The sequence below is a fragment of the Oncorhynchus masou genome, chromosome 31, assembly GCF_036934945.1.
Source record: "Oncorhynchus masou masou isolate Uvic2021 chromosome 31, UVic_Omas_1.1, whole genome shotgun sequence".
NCBI classification, from domain to species: Eukaryota; Metazoa; Chordata; class Actinopteri; order Salmoniformes; family Salmonidae; genus Oncorhynchus; species Oncorhynchus masou.
The window spans coordinates 68030683-68054489 of record NC_088242.1 but is presented as its reverse complement, the minus strand read 5'-3'; the positions used below and the strand labels follow the sequence as shown (position 1 = coordinate 68054489).

Genomic DNA, 23807 nt, shown 5'->3' with positions numbered 1-23807 from the left:
CCCGATTTACTCCAAATGCATTCTGGTACCGTCCCTTCTCTTGTATCGGGAGACCCGAAGCTAAAGCAAAACCGGTAAGGATAAACTGGTGAGAGCAATTAAAGGGGAAATGTTATAGGAATACACCTCCGCTTCAGCCCTGTAAATGCAAGGGTGGGTACTTTAAATATATCGTAGGCAGCATATGATGACAAACGGTGTGCAAGTTGCATGTATGGCGCTATTTTATTGTTACAACGTCTGTTGTTGCACGTCTCGCATGGCGCTGGACACGAAGGGGTTAATTTTTTCCACCGCCGACATTTTTATACACTGCGCCTCCCGCTTACTTCGAACCATAAAATGTTCCTTATTGTTCTGGTTTCTATAACTGAATGAATACAGTAATATTCTGTACGTTTTTTAAATCCTGTATGAGGCCCAATCAGTCATACTTGATTGATAGCTAACTCTTTGATTAGCAAACGTTAGCTCTCAGGCAGGTTTGTTCAAATCGGTGGGCTTTTCCTGTCTTGCAGTTAGCCGAATTATTGTTAACATCATGTTTTACTGTCTGTAGATAGTTAATATTTCAAACTTTTGACTGCTGAAGTTGAAAGTTGGCTGCAAATGACTGGTGCATGATTTAACTGGAGCTGGCGCACACTAGCCCAACTTCACATCCTCCTCGCACTGTTTCAGGAGCATCCAAAACGCCCCTGTTAAACCGTTTCAAACTAGGCCCTGAGCTCAACAATTTAGCCAGAGCCATGATGAAATACAGGCTCGATCACACAGGGAAAGTTTGTTCCTAGTCTGCGGCTGGGATTTTCTGTTTTATTTATCAAAGAAATTACACGAGTTAGGTCTGATTCTATGTCCTTAAAGGTGTTTGTAAACAGTGATGTAGTGCTATTTGTTTTAGGGGAGGGAGCGATTTTTAAAAATTTAAATGTCATCATTTCTCAATTAAAGTTTGCACCAACATATGTAGCCTATTTAATTAATATCATTGTAGAACAGGCCTATGCATAAAATGCATCCTCCAAATGTAACGTCTTCCTATGCCCACACATATTGTCAGAACATTTAATACTCATAAACACCAAGTTTGGCATACCTCATTTCAATATATGTCATGACTGTCAGTTGTGAATGTTAAATCTTCACGTTTTACCAGTGAACACTCCAAACTGCATGCCAATCCATTTGATCTCAATAAATTTCATGGGAATATGTATTTTGATCTTCTTGAATTACTGTTTCTTACGCAAATTAAAGCAGATGATGTTAACAAACTATTAGCCTTTCTTGGAGACCTATATTGTTTCAATCAAAACATAGACCTATATCCTGCCCAGTTTTGGCCACGAGGGGAAAAAATGACTATTCAGCTTCAGATAAGAAATGACAGGTGTTTTTGGTGTAACACATCTGCTTTAATCTGCCACAAAGCTACAGTGTATATAGGCCCTACTATTATTTTCAGTTCTGTTATGTAACATACTAATTAATAATTGTGAGCTTGCGAGGCATTGATTCAGCTGTGATTACGAAACAATCACCATTGTGAGAACTGATCATCTTCTATTTGTAATAATACTAAGTGATGAGTAGGACTTAGCATGGGAAAAATATCTCGTTGAGGGTTATTTTAAGCGATTTGAGGGCCCTTTGAATCGTGGTGGTGAAAGGACTGCACCTTAACCAAGTGGTCACACATCGTTCTGGGTTCCACTACTGAAGAGGGGTCCGTGGAGTTTTCTGAACATCAAGGCAGGCACAGTGAATTTGGTTCCTAGATCTTGTTAATTTGATGATTCATGGGGTGGATCTGTTTGTTTGCATATGGAATAGGGGTGGTACATTTCTGTAAGCTAAGCACTCGGACAGTAGGGCGAGTTCAAGTGCATCGTACGTGATCCCGAAGTCCATAACAACCTGTTTTGAGGACAGCTGTTTAGCAACCCCTGGTAGAGTTTTCTGTCTGGCTTGTTACGTTGGTTTTGGCCAGCACAAAGTGGTCAAGCTTCCGACCGACTTGTTTCTGCACACACGCCAGAGAGAGGGAAGGCAGGGAAGAAACCACCATTTACCTACCTATAGCCTACTATAGCTTACATATTCATTTACTATAATTTTCATGGAATTTGAGTGGTAATTAAGTAGAATTGATCAGAATATATTTTCACCAGCTTTGTATTCTGAAATTGCGGCTCTGCCTGTGCTCCCCATGCAGCCCTATGGCAGCACTACATCCCTGGTAGGCAGCTCACTAGAACAATCAAATAAGATTTAGCAATCCTGTCTTTGAAACAATCTGTCTAGATGGATTTATCCTACTTTAAACATCTCTGACTTTTCTAAGAAGTTCACTTTTTCCCTCATGTATTTTGAGTAATTCATTTATGATTGATTTTAGATAGGGTTTTGAAACAAATTAAAAACATGAATCAACTGATTCAGCCACTAAACGATACATAAATTAATAGGCAGTTTTGGTTGTATTAGGTATTTGCAAGTTCTCACTTTGGACATTTTGGAGTTATAACCTAATCTCCATTAATAGCACTATAACGTAGTCAATCATTCTTCAACATTCTTCCACGCTATTGATACCCGAGGATACATTTTAACCAAATGTCAGCATCCGCTATACCTGTACCTTTTCAGTTTAGTCGTAGTTACACAACAACTGGATATTTCATGTTTTACTCTCTCTCCTTCACTCCTCCCTCAGTCCTTCTCTGTTCCGTTATCCTAAGTCACTGTATCCTGATCCCAGATGCTGATTGGTTGAACAGAGTAGAGGTGTAGTCAGTGGTGAATGTCCAGCATTACTCCAGACATGTTTTTCATCCCTCTCTCCTCTCTTCCCTTTTCCCGCTCTTCTGTCCACCTCAGGGTTATTGACTGAGATCCCAGTGTTTCCAGCCATGTCTGTCAGAGAGTCGTTTAACCCAGAGAGCTATGAGCTAGACAAAAGCTTTAGACTCACACGCTTCACTGAGCTCAAAGGAACGGGCTGCAAGGTGGGTTTTTCTACACCCCTGGCGCTGTAAAGAGAGTTATTAGGCGACATCTAAGACTGCCTACTGGTGTAATGGCATTAAATTGAGTGGACATGAACATTCTGTCTTTGCTGCTTACGAATATTATTTGCAACAAGCAGACATTTACTCTATGTTCATAACTATACAATATAAACTGTGATGAGTGTGAGAAGCACTACAAATGTTAACATTAGGATGATTATGATTATGCTTGTCTTGTACTTCTATGGTAATCTGCTTGTGATTTCATAGGTGCCCCAGGATGTGCTACAGAAGCTTCTAGAAGCCCTGCAGGAGAACCACTATCAGGAGGATGAACAGTTCCTTGGGGCTGTCATGCCCAGACTTGGTAAGAACACATACACATATGCACTTTAATCACATCCATTCTTTAGATAACTTTTACAGTTTAATAATAACTCTGTTCTATGCAGGCATTGGTATGGACACCTGTGTCATCCCCCTCCGACACGGGGGCCTTTCTCTCGTCCAGACGACAGACTACATCTACCCCATAGTGGACGACCCCTACATGATGGTATGTTTTCATTCTGTACCACTCTTTGTGTTACTGTTTTCAGCTATACCACATGCTTTAGGTCCTGAGAATATCATATACAGTGAATTCTGTAAGTTATTCAGACCTCTTGACTTTTTCCACAATTTGTTACGTTACAGCCTTTTTCTAAAATTGATTAAATCGTTTTCCCCTCTCAATCTACACACAATACCAAATAATGACGAAGCAAAAACAGGTTTTTAGACAAATGTATTAAAAATGAAAAACGGGAAATATCACATTTATATAAGTATGCAGAGCCTTTACTCAGTACTTTGTTGAAGCACCTTTGGCAGTGATTACAGCCTCAGGTCTGACGCTACAAGGTTGGCACAGCTGTATTTGGGGAGTTTCTCCCATTCCGCTCTGCAGAGCCTCTCAAGCTCTGTCAGGTTGGATGGGGAGCGACGCTGCACAGCTATTTTCAGGTCTCCCCAGAGAGGTTAGATCCGGTTCAAGTCTGGGCTCTGGCTGGGTCACTCAGACATTCAGTCACTTCTGCGTTGTCTTGGCTGTGTGCTTAAGGTTGTTGTCCTTTTGGTAGATGAACCTTCACCCCAGTCTGAGGTCCTAAGCACTCTGGAGCAGGTTTTCATCAAGGATCTCTCTGTACTTTGCTCAATCCGACTAGTCTCCCAGTCCCTGCCGCTGAAAACATCCCCACAGCATGATGCTGCCACCACCATGCTTCACCGTAGGGATGGTGCCAGGTTTCCTCCAGAGGTGACGCTTGGCATTCAGGCCAAAGAGTTCAATCTTGGTTTCATCAGACCAGAGAATCTTTTTACTCGTGATCTGAGAGTCCTTTAGGTGCATTTTGGCAAACTCCAAGCGGGCTGTCATGTGCCTTTTACTGTCTGGCAACTCTACCGTAAAGGCCTGATTGGTGGAGTGCTGTAGAGATGGTTGCCCTTCTGGAAGGTTCTCCCATCTACACAGAGGAACTCTGGAACTCTGTCAGTGATCATTGGGTTCTTGGTCACCTCCCTGATCAAGGCCCTTCTGCCCCAATTGCTCAGTTTGCTGGGCAGTCAGTTCTACCCTTCCCCAGATCTGTGCCTCAACACAATCCTGTCTCGGAGCTCTGTAGACAATTCCTTTGACCTCTTGGTTGGTTACTGGTCTGACATGCACTGTCAACTGTGAGACATTTATGTAGATGGGTGTGTGCCTTTCCAAATCATGTCCAATCAATTGAATGTTCCACAGGTGGACTCCAATCATGTTTTAGAAACATTTCAAAGGAAACAGGATGCATCTGAGCTCAATTTTGTCTCATACGGTCTGAATACTTATGTAAATAAGGTATTTTTAAAAATAATTTTGCGAACATTTCTAAAAACCTGTTCTTGCTTTGTCATTATGGGGTAGATGGTAGTGTGTGTGTAGACTGATGAGGAACATTTTTTATTTAATTCCACAAATTGTGGGGAAAAGTCAAGGGGTCTGAATAATTTCCACATGCACTGTAGATTGAATAGTTAAGGAGAGCTTTGGACAGGAGTCTTTCACCTTGAGCGGAGTATGTGTTATCTTCATTCATACACTATATATACAAAGTATGTGGACACCCCTTCAAATTAGTGGATTTGGCTATTTCGGCCACACTGTTCCTGACAGGTGTATAAAATGGAACATACAGCCATGCAATCTCCATAGACAAACATTGATATTAGAATGGCCTTACTGAAGAGCTCAGTGACTTTCAACGTGAATGATAGGATGCCAAAATTTAACAAGTCAGTTTGTCAAATTTCTACGCTGCTAGAGTTGCCCCGGTCAACTGTAAGTGCAGTTATTGTGAAGTGGAAACGTCTTGGAGCAACAACAGAGTGGTAGGCCTTGCATGCTCACAGAATGGGACCGGCGAGTGCTGAAGCGCGTAAAATTAATCTGTCCTCAGTTGCAACACTCACTAATGAGTTCCAAACTGCCTCTGCAAGCAACGTCAGCACAATAACTGTTCGTCAGGAGCTTCATGAGATCGGTTTCCAAGACCGTCGGGTGGAGTGGTGTAATGCTCGCCGATATTGGACTCTGGAGCAGTGGAAACGCGTTCTCTGGAGTGATGTATCACCATCTGACAGACAAATCTGGCTTTGGTGGATGCCAGGAGAACTATACCCGCTCCAATGCATAGTGCCAACTGTAAAGTTTGGTGGAGGAGGAATAATGGTCTGGGGTTGTTTTTCATGGTTTGGGCTAGGCCCCTTTGTTTCAGTAAAGGGAAATCTTAACGCTACAGCATACAATGACATTATAGAAGATTCTGTGCTTCCAACTTTGTGGCAACAGTTTGGGGAAGGCCCTTTCCTGTTTCAGCATGACAATGCCCGATGCACAAAGCGAGGTCCATACAGAAATGGTTTGTCGAGATCGGTGTGGAAAAACTTGAATGGCCTGCACAGAGCCCTGACCTCACACCTTTGGGATTAATTGGAACGCATACTGTGAGCCACGTCTCATCGCCCGACCTTACTAATGCTCTTGTGGCTGAATGGGAAGCAAGTCCCCGCAGCAATGTTCCAACATCTGGTGGAAAGCCTTCCCAGAAGAGTAGACGCTGTTGTAGCAGCAAAGGGGAGAACCAACTCCATATAAATGCCTATGATTTTGGAATGACACGTTTGACGAGCAGTTCTCCGCCTACTTTTGGTCATGTAGTGTTTCTAAATCATGTCAATAATGCCTTCTTGATAACTGTCTGTAGGGGCGAATTGCGTGTGCCAACGTTCTAAGTGACCTGTATGCCATGGGAGTGACGGAATGTGACAACATGCTGATGCTACTGGGGATCAGTAACAAACTGTCAGAAAAGGTAAATTGCATTGACACACACACACCACCTCCACCAATGGCTAGCACCCAGCCACTAAATTGTCCCTCTCCTTTCTCTATTTCCCTGTCAGGAGCGGGACAAGGTAATGCCTCTGATCATCCAGGGTTTCAAAGACGCGTCAGAGGAAGCAGGCACGTCTGTGACAGGGGGACAGACGGTGCTTAACCCCTGGGTGGTCATGGGGGGTGTGGCCACCACCGTCTGTCAACCCAATGAGTTCATCATGTAAGAACGCTCTCATAGACAGCTACCCTCTTGTCCAACTCTTGCCCCCTCTCGGTCGCTCTCTCCGTCTCGTTCTTGTTCTCTGTTTAAGCCTCTGAACTATTGCTAGTTTGTTCATGTGAGCTGTGTTTTGCGTTGTGATAGTCATGATATCAGAATTGATCATGTTGATGTGTTCTCTGCTGTCTCCCAGGCCAGATAACGCAGTGCCAGGAGATGTGTTGGTGCTCACCAAACCTCTAGGGACTCAGGTGGCTGTGGCTGTACACCAGTGGCTGGACATCGTAAGTGTCAACACACAAACCACCTTTCATTTGATTTAATAGCCTATATTGTAACTTCAACACTAAAATGTCAACAAACAAGGTGTCTGTATTTGTTCCAAAATATCAACCTCTACGGTCGAGTTAAAGCTTTATCAGTGGTTTTCATTAATTCAAAGTGGTCTAATGTCGTGTGTATGTATACAGTGCCTTTGGAAAGTATTCAGACCACTTTACTTTTTCCACATTTTGTTACGTTACAGACTTATTCTAAAATTGAATTGAAAAATCTACCCACAATACCCCATAACAACAAAGCTAAAACAGGTTTTTAATTTGTTTTGCAAATGTATTATTATGCCTTATTTACATGAATATTCAGACCCTTCGCTATGAGACTCGAAATTGAGCTCAGGTGCATCCTGTTTCCTTTGAAATGTTTCTAAAACTTGATTAGAGTCCACCTGTGGTAAATTCGATTGATTGGATATGATTTGTAAAGGCCCACATCTGTCTATATAAGGTCCTACAGTTGACAGTGCATGTCAGAGCAAAAACCAAGCCATGAGGTCAAAAGGAATTGTCCGTAGAGCTCATAGACAGGATTGTGTCAATACACCAATCTGGGAAAGTGTACCAAAATATTTCTGCAGCATTGAAGGTCCCCAAGTACACAGTGGCCTCCATCATTCCTAAATGGAAGAAGATTGAAACCACCAAGGCTCTTTCTAGAGCTGGCTACCCGGACAAACGGAGCAATCGGGGCAGAAGGGCCTTGGTCAGGGAAGTGACCAAGAACCCAATGGTCACTCTGACAGAGCTCCAGAGTTCCACTGTGGAGATGGGAGAACCTTCCAGAAGGACAACCATCTCTGCAGCACTCCACCAATCAGGCCTTTAAAGTAGAGTGGCCAGACGGAAGTCACTCCTCAGTAAAAGGCACATGACAGCCTGCTTGAAGTTTGCTAAAAGGCACCTAAAGACTCTCAGACCATGAGAAACAAGATTCTCTGGTCTGATGAAACCAAGATTGAACTCTTTGGCCTGAATGTCAAACGTCCTGTCTGGAGGAAACAGGGCACCATCCCTACGGTGACGCATGGTTGTGGAAGCCTCATCCTGTGTGGATGTTCTTCAGCAGTAGGGACTGGGAGACTAGTCAGGATCGAGGCAAAGATGAATGGAGCAAAGTACAGAGAGATCCTTGATGAAAACCTGCTCCAGAGTGCTCAGGACCTCAGACTGGGGCGAAGGTTCACCTTCAAACAGGAGAACGACCCTAAGCACACAGCCAAGACAATGCCAGAGTGGCTTCGGGACACGTTTCTGAATGTCCTTGAGTGATTCAGCCAGAGCCCGGACTCGAACCCAATCGAACATCTCTGGAGAGACCTGAAAATAGATGTGCAGCAATGCTCCCCAACTTTGTAGCGTTCTATCCAAGAAGAGTCAAGGCTGTAATTGCTGCCAAAGGTGCTTCAACAAAGTACAGAGTAAATGGTCTGAATACTTGTAAATTTATTATTTCATTTTTATTTTATTTGAATACATTTACAAAAATTATAAAAACCTGTTTTTGCTTTCTGATTAATGGGTATTGTGTGTAGATTGATAAGGATTTATTTTATATATATATATATATATAACATTTTTAGAAAAAGCTGTAACATAACAAAATAATGTCAAGGGGTCTGAATATTTCCCAATTGCACTGTGTATGTATGTACAGTCATAAGTTTGGACACCTACTCATTCCAGGGTGTTCCTTTATTTGTACAGTTTTCTACATTGTAAAATAATAGTGAAGACATCCAAATTATGAAGTAACACATATGGAATAGTAGTAGTAACCAAAAAAGTAAAAAAATATATATCTAAATAGTTTCCTCAGTGTCTACACTTTGCCTAGATGACAGATTTACACGCATTCTCTCAACCAGCTTCATGAGGAAGTCACCTGGAATCCATTTCAGTTAACAGGTGTGCCTTGTTAATTTGTGGAATTTCTTTCCTTAATGAATTTGAGCCAATCAGTTGTGTTGTGACAAGGTAGGGGTGGTATACAGAATTTGGTAAAAGACCAAGTCAATATTATTTGGTAAAAGACCATGTCCATATTATGACAAGACCAGCTAAAATAAGCGAAGAGAAACGACATTCCATCATTACTTTAAGACATGAACGTCAGTGAATCCGGAAAATTTCAAGAACTTGAAAGTTTCTTCAAGTGCAATTGCAAAAACCATTAAGCGCTATACTGAAACTGTCTCTCATGAGGACCGCCATAGGAATGGAAGACCCAGAGTTAGCCCCGCTGCAGAGGATAAATTCATTAGAGTTAACTGCACCTCAGATTGCAGCCCAAATGAATTATTCACAGAGTTCAAGTAACAGACACATCTCAACATCAACTGTTCAGAGGAGACTGCGTGAATCAGTCCTTCATGGTCGAATTGCTGTAAATAAACCACTACTAAAGGACACCAATAAGAAGAAGAGACTTGCTTGGGCCAAGAAACACAAGCAATGGACATTAGACCGGTGGAAATCTGTCCTTTGGTCTGATCAGTCCATATTTGAGATTTTTAGTTCCCACTGCTGTCTTTGTGAAATGCACAGTAGGTGAACTGTGGCCTGTGGTTCCCACCGTGAAGCATGGAGGAGGAGGTGTGATGGTGAGGGGGTGCTTTGCTGGTGACACTGTCAGTGATTTTATTAAGAATTCAAGGCACACTTAATCAGCATGGCTACCACAGAATTCAGCAGCCATACGCCATCCCATCTGGTTTATGCTTAGTCCTACTATCATTTGTTTTTCAACAGGACAATGACCCCAAACACACCTCCACGATGTGTAAGGGCTATTTGACCAAGAAGGAGAGTGATGGAGTGCTGCATCAGATGACCTGGCCTCCACACTCACCCGAACTCAACCCAGTTGAGATGGGTTGGGATGAGTTGAACCGCAGAGTGAAGGAAAGGCAGCCTACAAGTGCTCAGCATATGTGGGAACTCCTTCAAGACTGTTGGAAAAACATTCCTCATGAAGCTGGTTTAGAGAATGCCAAGAGTGTGCAAAGCTGTCATCAAGGCAAAGGTTGGCTACTTTGAAGAATCTCAAGTATATTTTGATTTAACGCCTTTGGTTACTACATGATTCAATATGTGTTATTTTATAGTGTTGATGTCTTCACTATTCTATAATGTAGAAAATAGTAAAAAAGAAGGGAAAACCCTTGAATGAGTAGGTGTGTCAACTTTTGACTGGTACTGTATATATCGTTTGTGTGTGTCTCTGTCTGTCCTTCAGCCTGAGAAGTGGAATAAGATCAAGCTAGTGGTGACTCAGGAGGATGTAGAGCTGGCCTATCAAGAAGCCATGATGAACATGGCCCGGCTCAACAGGACAGGTACACATGCACGTGTGTAAAATACTGGGGCTGGACTTTTCCTCATGAAGGACAATGAAGCGTGATTTATACTGTCCATTTGTTACGATTAGTTAGCTTTAATTTATCTTAGAAACACACACACACACACACACACACACACACACACACACACACAGCCCGACTCGACAGACCAAGTACATTTCCTCAAGTTGTTCTCCTTCCCTTCTTTCTCTTACTTCTCCTCTCTTCTGTCTTCTACCATTGTTTGAACCAATATGATTTTAAATATTGATGTTGTTGTTTTTCTCTCTACAGCCGCTGGTCTGATGCACACCTTCAATGCACACGCTGCCACTGACATCACTGGCTTCGGGATCCTGGGCCACGCCCAGACATTGGCACGGCAACAGCGTAGCGAGGTGTCGTTCGTCATCCACAACCTCCCCGTGCTCGCCAAGATGGCAGCTGTGTCCAAGGCCTGCGGGAATATGTTCGGACTCATGCACGGAACCTGCCCTGAGACATCAGGTGTGTGTGTCTGGGCGTTTTTGTCGGTCTGTTGTCTCTTGCTTTTTTTTCACACACATAATCATCACCCACCTTTCTCTACCTACCTGTAGGGGGTCTGTTGATCTGTCTTCCCAGGGAGCAGGCAGCTCGTTTCTGCGCTGAGATCAAATCTCCCAAATACGGTGAGGGCCACCAGGCCTGGATCATCGGCATCGTGGAGAAGGGCAACCGCACTGCCCGCATAATCGATAAACCACGAATCATCGAGGTCGCTCCTCAGCTCTCCACACAGAATGTCAATCCCACACCCGGCGCAACCTCATAATAACCCCCACCCCCCTGCAACGCAGACCAGAACCACAAGCTCGGACAAGTTTTTTTTCTTTTTTCGCATATTCTTAAACTAGAGCGTGTTAAATGTATACACGTGTATGTATGTATATATATATATATATATACATACACACACACACACAATTAACTGGGTTGCTGTGTATGCACACCTGCCTCAGACAGAAGCCTTAGGGGCAGGTCATCACACAACTAAAAAGAAAAATTCTCTCAAAAGAATAGAACGAAAGTAAAAATGCATTTGCCTTTTGTGTCTGTTGTAATCTGTTATGTTTAATTGTAGAGGCAGGCAGCTTCTGGGTTTGTGAATTGATGATGATGAAGATTATCCGATACTGTTGATTCATTTTGAATCTTTTGGAGACTGGGTGTCCGTTGCCTTTTGGGCTCTTTTTAAAGGGTGCTAAGCATGTGTAAGTGATGGGTAGCGAGATAGCGTTTTTGTTTGTCCGTTCACTATGTGTACAGTTCAAAAGCCTAGTTCAAGTTGAAAGCTATAAGCGATGCCTTGAAAGATTGAAAAATGCCTTTAAAGAGTGTGAACGTAAGGGTTGCTTTTTTTACTTTGACTTTTTGTATTTTTTTCCCCCCAAAATAAATAAAATGTTTTATTTTCTTGCGTTGTTTTACGAGAGCACTATCAAACTGATGGAATCGAAGGTGGACTCCGTCTGTTCACATTGCTGCCCTGAACTTTAAATCAGTGATATGATCATTCAGAACAAGGACATTGAATCATTTTACAGGAAAAGAACACAACGGCCTGGGATAATTTGATATACTCACCTATTGAGATGTGATCACACAATAGGATTTTGAAGAAGTCGGAGCATTCTGTCTCAACTCTGTTGCATTGTACGACTGACTACATTTTCAGGAAGCAGGGGTCATGATGAGGCAGGTGAAATGGAAAGCACTCAAGTCTTGGTTGACACTTTTCTCCATGAAAATAAGCTCTGTAGCAGAGCTTCCTCTGATGTGCCATATAATCTTCCAGTACCTAGAGGTTCCATCATTTGTATACCGGTAGTGTACTTTGTTCACAGTATCTCAAATCTACAATCTGTTTCTAATCCTGGTTGGGATCAGTGTAGTCTTAATACTCTCCAGTCATCTGATATAAGGCCTTTTCTAATATCTGATACCATAAAGGGTTGTATGGCACTGCTTCCAAACTGAAATAAAACTGGATCCTCTTACACTGAAGGACTGTGTGTTCTCTCATCTTGTTTCTTAAAGCAAGAAGTAGCCATCTACACAGCAACATCAAGGGCTTTATTCAATCTGACTCGTGGAAGTTCAGCATTACAGAGTGAATGAAATTTAAAGGCAACATCCAGCATTAGTGGAGACCACATTCACGATAAACGCTGCATATGTAGGTTCAATCGGAAAAGACCTTAAAATTTCCAGCGCCCAATCTAACGCTTCAGCGATCCAGATTGAATAGAGCCCTAATTGTTATTATGCCATATAGTAACTAACCACCTTGTACACCAGAATGTAATTCCTCTATTATACATGGCAATGGCAGCAGCTGGCCACACAGTTGAGGTTTCCAACTGTCCTGGAGTCCAAAGAAGAAGTCAAACAATCAATATATCCTTTATTATAATATACTAATAAACACAAATACATAAGCATAACAGAATCCGATATACAACCTTATATTACAACACTTAAAATCTCAAAACAATGGTATATACAAGTGTACACATATTACAATCAGAAGCAAATACTATGACCTCTCTAAACAGATGAGTGGCCTGTCCTTACAAGGCTACATTCATATATCATTCTACTACAATCAAAATCAGAGTAATAATAGTTCTATATGGCCACCAAGGCATTATGTACTCCACTGCTCTTGCCAGAATCAGTTCAAAACTATACTCAAAATTCACTGCCCTTTTATAGAAAGGATAGTGTCTGATATAAATAGTGAAAATGCTTTATTAAATATGTATTCTTCTGCAAAGCAATTCCTCCTCCTCTCTGAGTAGATATCCAGAAGTTGTATAACTTAACCCAGTCTAAAGTCGTTACCCAGAAGAAACTTGTCGTGACCACCGTTTGGGAAACAATGTAACGTCACAGAGCACAAAAATGTGGTATGAAGGCTATAAAGACCTTCCAGACTGTCTTCACATCTCCTCCTTCTTGTCTATTTGGTCGAATAGCGCACGAATGTCCAGCATGGCCTGTCGAATGTTCTGTCCAAAGCGGTACGAGTCCTACAGAGAACAAGACAGTTGTTTAACCTGATAAATATTCACCTAGATTGCCATTAAGGTAATATTTGAGGGCTATATACTGTGTGATTCAGTAGGTTTGTGTAGTGTTAGACAGTGGTCTCACCGTCTCAGGGCTGGAAAACTTGCTGGAGATGTGAAATGTGATGAGGTTCTCTCCTATAATGATGTAAGAGACGCCATAGCCGTCATCAGCCACCTGGGGGCGCAGGAGAGACAGTACCACTCACCCCTAATTCTGACCACATCATAAAAGTAAAAGCAGACATAGAAGAAGTAACAGAAGGACACAACGGCAGTAGGACTTGAGATTCTGGTACCAGCTCATTTATTACCGTATGTCTGTCTGTGTGTGTGTGTGTGTATAGCGTGTGCGTGTGGGCGGTTGACTCACAGGGCCAAACCCCCCCCCCGCGCCCACATATCTGGGGAACTTCTTTATGTCAACCATGTTGAGCTGCTGTTGAGGAGTCTGACTAGTGGACAACCTCCAGGGTTCTGACAACACCTAAACGGAGAGGGAGAAGGGTGAGGGGGTAAGCATAAATCTCTGATATCATTTCACTTGGTCACCAAATTATCATTTAACATGTATAATGGTGTTAACATCACACCCACACACCTGTTTGAGGAATGGTGAGTCGATGCTGAGGTACTTAGACATGATGTAGAGACAGAAGAGGTGTCTGTCGATGCCAGAGCCTGTCATGGCCAGACGGTACATGTTCTGGTGTTTGTCTGCGGCCTTCCGGAAGAGGTCCAACTTTTGGGCACTCTTTCCACAGGGAAACAGAGGGTATTCAATCAAAACCTAGATACAGCTCAAAAACACAACGGATAGAGCAGTGGTGGCCAACCCTCCACCTGGAAAGCTACTGAGTGTGCAGGTATTCGGTGCAGCCCTACTCAGACACACCTGATTCTACCTTTCAGCTGTTTATCAGCAATTTGATGAGCTAAATCAGGTATGTTAGCGCAGGAGCAAAAGTAAAAAGTACATAGCCAGTAGCTGGCCAAGTTCAGAGATCAGAGTCCAGAAACAGACATTTGGGTCCTGGTCACCTAGTTTTCAGTCAGAGTGACCTGAGCCTTACTGGAAGTTACATCATGTCTCTCTCTATCAGTAACTCCCACAGACAAGGCTACTGACTGTGGAACTACTGACCTGTAGTGCTGAACCCACACTGTGTTTAACATCAGATAGTGTCAACCGTCTGATGGTCTGGCACGTACTAGCATGTAAGTGGAAGGTGACTGTTACTGCTCTTGTGTTGTCATTAGTTCATTCTATATTTTCTCTGATCGAGGCGTGTCCTCACCGCAGTGTTCTTGTCCTCCATGGCTCTGACAAAGGCTGTGGACTCTGAGGTGCAGGAGCGAACCGTCTCTGTCCTACCCTCGCGGAACATCCGGGTCATTGAGGCCTCATACGTCAGACAGAACTCCCCCTTATCCTACAACACATAGACAACAACAAATACATTCAGATGCATTGCTATGGACTTGATAGTGTCTTGTGTTGATAATGTTAACCTAATCTGGTATCATCCGTTGACATCAGGTCAGGTGTCATGACTATTCATGATGAAAGCACGCACGCGCACACACACACACACACACACACACACACACACCCTGAATTGGGCCAGCTGTAGTGCTAGCTGTATGAAGGCATCAGGACTGGTCCTACTCTTCTTGATCAGGCCTTTTCCAAACTCATCAAACAGACAGCCATGAAAGTCCACGTCATCAGCTATCACCTTGGCAACCATGTAGGACTCCTCAATGACCTCCTGGCACTGAGAGACGAGGAGAGACCGGAGGACAGACAGGGTCAGACAAGACACAGGGCAGCCTATAGAAACTACTGACTGGTCTACTGAACACAACACAGTCTAAACTAGCGTTACTGACTCTACAGAGAGAATTTTCATTCATCCCATTTCCTCTTTACTAAAGCTACAACTTTCATCCCTAACACATTAGAAGCCATACCTCCAGTGGAATGTCCCATTGTAGTTTGGTGGGGGGAGGCAGGCCCTTGTTGATGTCTCCTTTGCAGTGCCCCTCCTCTGTGTAGCCCAAATGGAAGCAGTCCGTTGCTAGGACATACTACACAGAGACAGCACAACAATCATTAGTCTCACACAACACACATCCAAATGAATCACAATGTCGTACACTGAGTGTACAAAATATTAAGGACACCTGCCTAATATTGAGTTGCGCACCCCTTTGCCCTCAGAACAGCCTCAATTCGTCAGGGCATGGACTCTACAAAGGTGTCGAAAGCATTCCACTGACCCGAGTTGACTCCAATGCTTCCCACAGTTGTGTCAAGTTGGCTGGATGTCCTTTGGATGGTGGACCATCCTTAATACACACAGGAAACTGTTGAACATGAAAAACCCAGCAGTGTTGTAGTTCTTGTCACAAACCGGTGCTCATGGCACCTACTCCCATGTTCAAAGGCACTTTTGTCATGCCCATTTCCACTCTGAATGGCAGACATACACAATCCATGTCTCAACTGTCTCAAGGCTTAAAAATCATTCTTTAACCTGTCTCCTCCCCTTCATCTACACTGATTGAAGTGGATTTAACAAGTGATATCAATAAGGGATCATAACTTTCACATGGATTCACCTGGTCAGTCTGTCATGGAAAGAGCAGGTGTCCTTGATGTTTTGTACACTTAGTCTATATTTAGGCAATAAGGCATGGGGGTGTGGTATATGACCAATTTACAACGGCTAAGGGCTTTTCATAGCACGATGCAACGTGGAGTGCCTGGATACAGCCCTAAGCAGTGATATATTGGCCATATACCACAAACCCCCGAGGTGCATTATTGCTATTATAAACTGGTTACCAACGTCATACACGTGGTATATGGTTTGATATACCACGGCTTTCAACCAATCAGCATTCAGGGCTCGAACCACCCAGTTTATAATGTGTTTTAGAAAAACTTGTTTGTTCATTAATGCAATACATCATTAATACCATCAATAATATGGTTATTACCTCCCACATGTGTCCTATAATGGGAGCGTCTGCCCACGAGTGTTCTGCATTAAGCCCCAGTTTACCGTTCTTATAAGCGATCAGAGTGAAAGATTTGTCAAACCACCTGAGAGAAAGAATGCATATCGGGTTAAACACTGTAACACACTCATCACAAGGCAGTGCACAGAACAGCAATTTACCACTTAAACTACAGTTTAGTGAAAAATAGGCCTACTTTACAATAGATGTTTTCTCCCTCATTTCCTGTCCTGTCCTACCTGTCATAGCACTTCCTGTTTGTCTCACCTGTCATAGCACTTCCCGTGCAGCAGGGACTTGGCATACAGGTCCAATGACCTCAGCTTGTCAGGGTCATAACCATGCACCTCGTCATCAAGGCTGAGGAAGAAAGCTGACGTCTCGATGGCCTCCAGAGAGGCTTTGTTAACACCCTGGCTGAAGTACTTCAGACGAGCCCGTGCCCACGGAACTCTGGAGGAGAGATGGCTGTTTTATTTCTGATGTGTGTGTAAGGAAGGGGGGTGTATATGTACCCCTCTGTGTGTGTGTGCAGGTGTGTTTGCGCTTTCATGCCTATATGTGTGAATACCTGTTGCCGGCTGTGAGGGCAGCCAGTTTGAGTTCCCCAGGCTGTGGCTCGGTGGTGTCGTCGAGGATCCTCTGGAACTGAGTCTCCAGCTCAGAGGGCCAGAGGTGACCCCCCCCGTAGTACAGCCACACCTTAAAGAAGCGGCCCTTATGGTACACCACCAGGTGCTTCCGATCACTCAGGTGTTGAACAAAGTCTGGATCATGGAGAAGGAGAGGGGGAGAGGAGAGAACATAGAACATTATTTGTGGGTCGGCGGGGGATGCACATAACGCTCCTTTTGAATTATAGCTTTTGTCTTCGATTGTCGGAAGATGTGTCTTACACAAATGCATGTTCATATTTAGTCATGCAACTACCCAGCGATAGTCTGATAGTGTTATGCCCCCAGCAGGCAGCAGTGTGCTCACCTGTCTCTATACCAGGGATACGTGTGGTGTTGAACATCCTCTCCATCTGATAAGAACACATGGGCACCACCCCCAGAGCCCTCAACTAGTGAGAGAAAGACAGAGGGAGAGGGAGAGAGATATAGAGAAAAGAGAGAGAGAGAGAGATAGAAGAGAGAGAGAGAGAGAGAGAAAAGAGAGAGAGTGGGGTTACTTTAGTAGAGCAGAAATAAGTCAAAGGCAGTGGGAGGATGATTTAGGTTAACAGAGAAGGAGGAGGAATATGACCTGGGTTAGTTAAGGGGTAGAGAGAGGGCCATGGGTCCAAGGGGAATGGAGGAGGGACCTAAATACTCTCAGGGGAAGGGAGAGAGGGAGAGAAGAGCGGTGAGAGAGACAGATTTTCGTTACCGGTGCATGTTCTCCTCTCTCTAGTTTGCGGCGGTACTGCAGCATAGCGTGAACAACATTCCCTGCCCGAGCTGCCTGTCTGTGTGTGGGAGTCACGTACAGCAGATCCTAAATCAGATCATCATTACAGCATTAGGGAAGGGTTACTGAATGCATCTTAATTAATGCCATGTTCCCTGTATAATGTCTACAGTACACGTACAGTACAGACATGTCTTACCATGGAGTAGAAGTTACTGTTGACCATGATGGGACTCCTGCCTCTAAGGTAGATGTACTCCTCCCACCAATCACTCACCTGCAACAGGTAAAACAATCTATTAAAATCATTTGTTTGACTACTATTTTGTTTTAAAGAGCAATTTCATCACCAAAACAGTAATACAGTCATTTATTTTTTATAAATAAAGCTACCAACATTATTGTTTAATGTATCCTAACATGGCACTTTGAAACAATCTGAATACGTACATAGTTAGTAGTCCACCAGGATTTGAGGATGAGGTATTTCTGGAGTTTGGGTGCCTGGTCCTTCTTGAAGTCATTGGCCACCACCTCCATCTGGTTGTACTGCTCATCATCCAGCAGGGGGCGCACTGACTCCAGGTACTGCAAGGTCATAGAGAGATTACGTGATATAATACCGATATGTAGTGTACATGTATGGTTATATACTGGTCCTGTTCTCTCCTGAACAAATGATCAAACATCTCTCTTTCTCTCACCCTGGTTATGGTGTCATCCACGCTAGGCACAGGTAGTCTGGGTAGGGAGGTCTGGAAGCTATAGAGGAGAGGTCTGCGCCCAGAGAACATCTTCACCAGACTCTGAGGAGAAACAACACAACACAATGACTGGGTTAATTGCCAGAATTATCCAATACTAAGCTCAGACAATATATTGTCTTGATTCTGAGCTATGAGTGAGCTGCACTTTTGGTCATGTTGATTTTGAAATAGAGACATTTAACAGACATACCAGCCAGAGTTTGGTGCAGAAGCTAATTTGGCCGTGGGACTCAAAGATCCAGGCGTGGTAGGAGAGAAGGGCCTTGAGAATGTACCTCAGCATGAGGATGAGAGAGAGCCACAGGCCTGTGGAAAACAAGATGGCACTCAGCACTGTCTGGGTCTGCACTGTCATGTAGCCACTGGAGTGAGGGGAGACGAGAGAGTGGAAAGGAGAAAATCCAGTCAGGTACTGCAGCAAGCAAACTTTTTAAAATTGTTTTTCAAACGGAATGGCACTCATCACTGTCATGTAGCCACTGGACACAGGAGAGAACACAACTTTACCTAATTTTATCACAACAAAATAGCATTAGGAAAAAAGTCAAATCATCAAACAATCAAAATTATGTTTATTGTTCTTCACAAGGAAATTATTTTGACAGATAACCGCAGGCCGAAATGAGGATGTGTCATTGTTCCACAGTGCCTGTTCATCATTGTGTTATTTGCTCACTGACCTGACAGACATGGTCCTCTTGATGGTGTCTATCATTCCCAGTGATGGGTCTATCCTGGCATATATGGTGCTCATGATGGCTATCACAACGAACAGCAAACTGGATGGGCTGGCAGGGTAGACCCCTGTCAATATCCCATTCTGAAATAAAATCATATAACTCAATGTTCATTTAGGTAGTTAGCCTACAAACAGACCAACTAGGCTATTCCTAGATGTGCAAGCATTTGTCCCAGCTCAGCAGTAGGCTACAGACACCTGAATAAATCAAGGCAATAATAATAACTTGAATAATTTGTTTTATTGCTGGACTTGTTACGGTTTTCTTCCTGTGACGGAGAGGAGGACCAAAATGCAGCGTGATTATCTTTATGAAGATAAAGATGATAAATGAACAATATACAAAAACAAGAAAGTTGAAAAACCGAAACAGCCCTATCTGGTGCAACAAACACAGAGACAGGAACAATCACCCACAAAATACTCAACGATAAACACCTGCCTCTGATTGAGAACCACTCTCGGCAACCATAGACTTACCTAGACTACTTCACTAACCACAATCCCATAACCTACAAAAAAAAACCTAGACAAAACACAACACACAAATACCCATGTCACACCCTGGCCTGACCAAAATAATAAAGAAAACACAAAATACTAAGGCCAGGGCGTGACAGGACTGCAACAAACACCAAGCTAGCTATCATGTCCAGGATTGGTAATAACTGTAGAGCTACTTAATAATTGGAAAACAAACTTTAAATCTTATGGCACGCTTTGTCCATGACGTCACTCCCGACAGGTAGATGTGTTTGAGTACCTCGCGGCTCAGGTGGAGGTCGATGCCGTCTGGGGTGACGGTGAACTGGAAGCCAACTGCCTGATGTGCCTCTGCCATCCCGGTGACGTCGAAGACCCTGTTAAAAAAAGAGAGATATAGACAGAGGCGTTCAACTTTTCTAACCCTAAATGAGCCAACACATTTTTATCTTAAAAGCGCGAACAGGGGTACATTTTTTACCCCAAATTGGTAATGATTGTGAAGAGATACTGTCTGTGAAGTAGTAACACTTTCTTTCATTAACTTTTTTGTTTGTTCTTTGTTGTTGAATTTTACCCCCTTTTCTCACCAATTTCGTGGTATCCGATTGTTAGTAGTTACTATCTTGTCTCATCGCTACAACTCCCATACGGGCTCGGGAGAGACGAAAGTCGAAAGCCATGCGTCCTGCGAAACACAACCCAACCAAGCCGCACTGCTTCTTAACACAGCTTCTTAACACAGCGTGCATCCAACCCGGAAGCCAGCCGCACCAATGTGTTGGAGGAAACACTATGCACCTGGTTAGCGCACACTGCGCCCGGCCCGCCACAGGAGTCGTTGGTCCTTTGTTTAGTAAAGAGCTTTATTGGCACTATGGTGTTGAACGCTGAGCTGTTGTTAACGAAAAGCATTCTCACATTGGTGTTGCTTTTGTCCAGGTGGGAAAAGGAAGTGTGGAGTGCGATTGAGATTGCACGATCTGTGGATCTGTTGGGGCGGTATGTGAATTGGAGTGGGTCTCGGGTCTCTGTTATGATTGTCTTGAAGTGTGCCATTACCAGCTGGTCAAACGTGAGTGCTACGGGGCGGTAATAATTTAGGCAGGTTACCTTCACTTTCTTGGGCACATGGACTGTGTGGGTGTGTATGAAACATGTAGGTATTACTTGGCCAGGGAGAGGTAGAACAGCGAATGTTGACATGTTTAAAGGTCTTGCTCACATCAGCTATGGAGAGCGTGATCACACAGTCATCCGGAACAGCTGGTGTTCTTATGCATGAGTCAGTGTTGCTTGCCTCGAAGCGAGCATAAAAAGCATTTAGGTCGTCTGGTACGCTCACGTAACTGGGCAGCTGGTTTCCCTTTGTAGTCTATAATATTTTTTAAGCCCTGCCACATCCGACGAGCATCAAAGCTGGTGTAGTAGGATTCAATATTAGTGTTGTCACTGGTGGTTTAAAACCCCACCCATGCAAAACAAGCAAAAATGTCAGGCAGGCTTTTCAAACAGCTCATACACTAAAAGAACATTATCTTAATTTTCACAATTTCACAGTATTATTTCAACTTCATAGTGTGGAAATATATAAAAAATATTAAATCCTTATTTTTTTCCGCGCAATTATCAAATAGAGCATGTCTGTTTATATTCCTAAAAACCAGGAAATTAGTTATTTCTGGTTGGTTCCAGCCATTCTTATGGGGGATATATAAATGGGGAAAGAATGGGGTTATGGGATAAATGCCGGCAATAAGGTCTAAAGTTAACACAGGCTTACGCCTGTTTCACAAATATATTATGATGCCATTTTGTGGCGTTTTTGTTAATTTCGGTGTTCGGCAGGTTTTTTTCCAGCTCTTCGCCACACACAACTTTCTTGAGGCAAGTTGAAGTTTGGTAGCTGATGTCTACGCCCCTTCATTGGTGATTGGTCAACAGTAGGGGTAGGACCTATGGACGGGATTGTTCAATGAAGTGTTTGCTGTCATTCAACGAGAGACAAGAGAGCTAAGCAGCAGCTAGGCCCTACTGTATATGCACTACTAGTTTTCATGCACAATTTTTCACTTGAGAAGTACTGCACCAAACATCTTAGGTAGATGTAAAACGTAAAAATGGATTACAGATTTCTTGATTTTTCTTTGATTCATTCTGACTATTTTGAGGAAGTACATGGAAATGTTGTTGCCATGGTGGCTCTAGAGACAAACAACAGTAATATTGCTGCTTTTTTCTAGTTTAACAAACAATGGTTTTTAAGGAGTATGTGGGAACAGACGGTCACTTCTCCTAGCCGTTCTGATAGGACCTAACGGAACCTATGTATGCGCCTTTAGGAGATCATATACTTTTTTAAATGAGATAACATCAGTCAGTTAACATGACCTTTATGAATATGAAGCCATTATGTGCTTGTTTTGATTACATATATGCTTCAAAATTCACAAAAAGTTACGTTAGCCGATGAAGATCATGGAACAAAACGTATAAGATCTCCTAAACCTGTGTTAACCACAGACCTTATTTTTGACATTTATCCAAAAACACACAAAAAAACAGTAATTTCCCCATAGGCATTGGCCAACGAGCCATGGCGGAGTTAGTGCTTACTAAAAGACGCCGTTACTATTGCTCTAGCCTAATGGTTAAAACCAAACCAACTTTAGGCTGACGGTTGGGAATGGATGTCGAACCTCTCTCACATCAATTTCAGGTGAGAGAAACGTTAATTTTCATAGACTAAGAAATAGCCATAGGCAGCCCTTTTGTAATTTCAAGGATTAGTTTAATATTTTCTAACTGTATGTGGAGGTCATAAGTCTGTTTATGTTGTGGCCCGGTTGACTGACAAGTTGGGCTTGAATTCCTTTTTCCATGTCATATGCCGTGCCCGGCAGCCAAGTAGGGCAAAGTTGAAATGGCAGATATAGAAGCCGGTGTAGCTTGGGTTACTGGCATGCGCTCAGAAGTGGAACCCTTTTTATAAATATAAACACTGCAGACTAGGAAGAGCAGTCTACTACACCACTGACCACATAACAAAACATTTTGCATGGTATATTCATAAAAAAATATTCTAATAATTAAGTTTGATCATCAGGGCCATAATACAGTGCCAACTACATAATACAGTGCCAAATACATATTACAGTGCCAAATACATAATACAGTGTCAAATACATAATACAGTGTTAAATACATAATACAGTGCCAAATACATAATACAGTGCCATCAGTGCCAAATGGATATTTCTCCAGTATAGCTTTATAATATGTGTCCGGTCAGCTAAAAGTTTAGATTTTAACAATATCAACTGAAGAATGAGACAATTAATTTCCTTCAGTTAACATTTACTTTTTCAAATCAATTGTGAGGATGCAGACTTCCTATGAATTAACTTTCCGTTAGCCTATTACACACACTAATTGTGTGGCACAAGGGGGCTAGAGAATAACTAACTTTTGACTTGCTTTTGTTTGTCAAGCATCTGAAATGTTTCCTTTAGCTCTCAGGTGCACAGACGGTGACACCCAACCCAGCACCAGCAACAAATCTATACGGTAACTAACTACACTAGTACAGAATTACATACTTAGTGTTTCTCAGAGACATAGACAGCTACAGTAGCCAAAGAATTGATACATAATAACAATCCAAAAACCAAACATTCAGTAATTCAATACCTTGAAAATCGATTAAATTCAAGCTTTGGCTGAAGTGAAACAGAAGAAGACAGTGACTTTGGTTTCTCACAGTGGAATTCTTCTGGACCAGAGCTGAGCTCTCTGTGTGTGCTGCCTCTGTGCTCTGTCTGTGACTCCTATGCCCTTGAAGCGGCTTTCCTCAGGTACTGGGAGCAAAATTCTACTCCCTTTCTTTTCTGCAACTGGACACCATCTAGAGCTAGACTGTATCCTCGTGTGCCTGCTGACCACATAGCATTCAAAC

General features: G+C 42.9%; 2 protein-coding genes across 8 annotated transcripts; one reads left to right on the top strand and one right to left on the bottom strand.

The window, feature by feature from the left end:
• On the top strand, window positions 1-12377 carry sephs1 (selenophosphate synthetase 1). 3 transcript variants are annotated; one of them, XM_064951750.1, is made up of 10 exons: window positions 1-74; window positions 2884-3011; window positions 3285-3381; window positions 3467-3570; window positions 6302-6409; window positions 6501-6655; window positions 6849-6939; window positions 10229-10328; window positions 10626-10838; window positions 10931-12377. In XM_064951750.1, exons 2-10 carry the CDS (start codon window positions 2916-2918, stop codon window positions 11143-11145), a joined length of 1179 nt encoding a protein of 392 aa, XP_064807822.1. In that variant the 5' UTR covers window positions 1-74; window positions 2884-2915; the 3' UTR covers window positions 11146-12377. The 3 variants fall into 3 exon arrangements, with proteins under 3 accessions (XP_064807822.1, XP_064807823.1, XP_064807821.1); XM_064951751.1 differs by having other exon boundaries at window positions 47-88; XM_064951749.1 differs by having other exon boundaries at window positions 65-153.
• A 387-nt stretch (window positions 12378-12764) lies between these two features.
• On the bottom strand, window positions 12765-23795 carry LOC135524315 (carnitine O-palmitoyltransferase 1, liver isoform-like). Of its 5 annotated transcripts, none has more exons than XM_064951743.1 (20): window positions 23543-23795; window positions 20070-20229; window positions 19311-19450; window positions 18821-18992; window positions 18568-18669; window positions 18314-18451; window positions 18063-18140; window positions 17843-17950; window positions 17453-17537; window positions 17043-17238; window positions 16739-16924; window positions 16451-16556; window positions 15728-15814; window positions 15419-15535; window positions 15058-15222; window positions 14743-14877; window positions 14046-14198; window positions 13818-13931; window positions 13530-13622; window positions 12765-13405 (listed from the first exon to the last, which is right to left on the bottom strand). In XM_064951743.1, exons 2-20 carry the CDS (start codon window positions 20208-20210, stop codon window positions 13316-13318), a joined length of 2406 nt encoding a protein of 801 aa, XP_064807815.1. In that variant the 5' UTR covers window positions 20211-20229; window positions 23543-23795; the 3' UTR covers window positions 12765-13315. The 5 variants fall into 5 exon arrangements, with proteins under 5 accessions (XP_064807815.1, XP_064807819.1, XP_064807817.1 ...); XM_064951747.1 differs by having other exon boundaries at window positions 15184-15222; XM_064951745.1 differs by having other exon boundaries at window positions 20133-20229.
• Between the last annotated feature and the right edge of the window lie 12 nt (window positions 23796-23807).

Excerpts from the sequence above, each read along its gene's own strand:
- sephs1 (XM_064951750.1), top strand. The coding sequence starts at position 2,916 with ATGTCTGTCAGAGAGTCGTTTAACCCAGAGAGCTATGAGCTAGACAAA. Across the intron at positions 6,410-6,500 it reads GTAACAAACTGTCAGAAAAG|GAGCGGGACAAGGTAATGCC; the intron begins GTAAATTGCATT and ends TTTCCCTGTCAG. Across the intron at positions 6,656-6,848 it reads CAACCCAATGAGTTCATCAT|GCCAGATAACGCAGTGCCAG; the intron begins GTAAGAACGCTC and ends GCTGTCTCCCAG.
- LOC135524315 (XM_064951743.1), bottom strand. The coding sequence starts at position 20,210 with ATGGCAGAGGCACATCAGGCAGTTGGCTTCCAGTTCACCGTCACCCCA. Across the intron at positions 18,670-18,820 it reads TCTGCACCAAACTCTGGCTG|AGTCTGGTGAAGATGTTCTC; the intron begins GTATGTCTGTTA and ends GTTTCTCCTCAG. Across the intron at positions 14,878-15,057 it reads TACAGCTGGCCCAATTCAGG|GATAAGGGGGAGTTCTGTCT; the intron begins GTGTGTGTGTGT and ends TATGTGTTGTAG.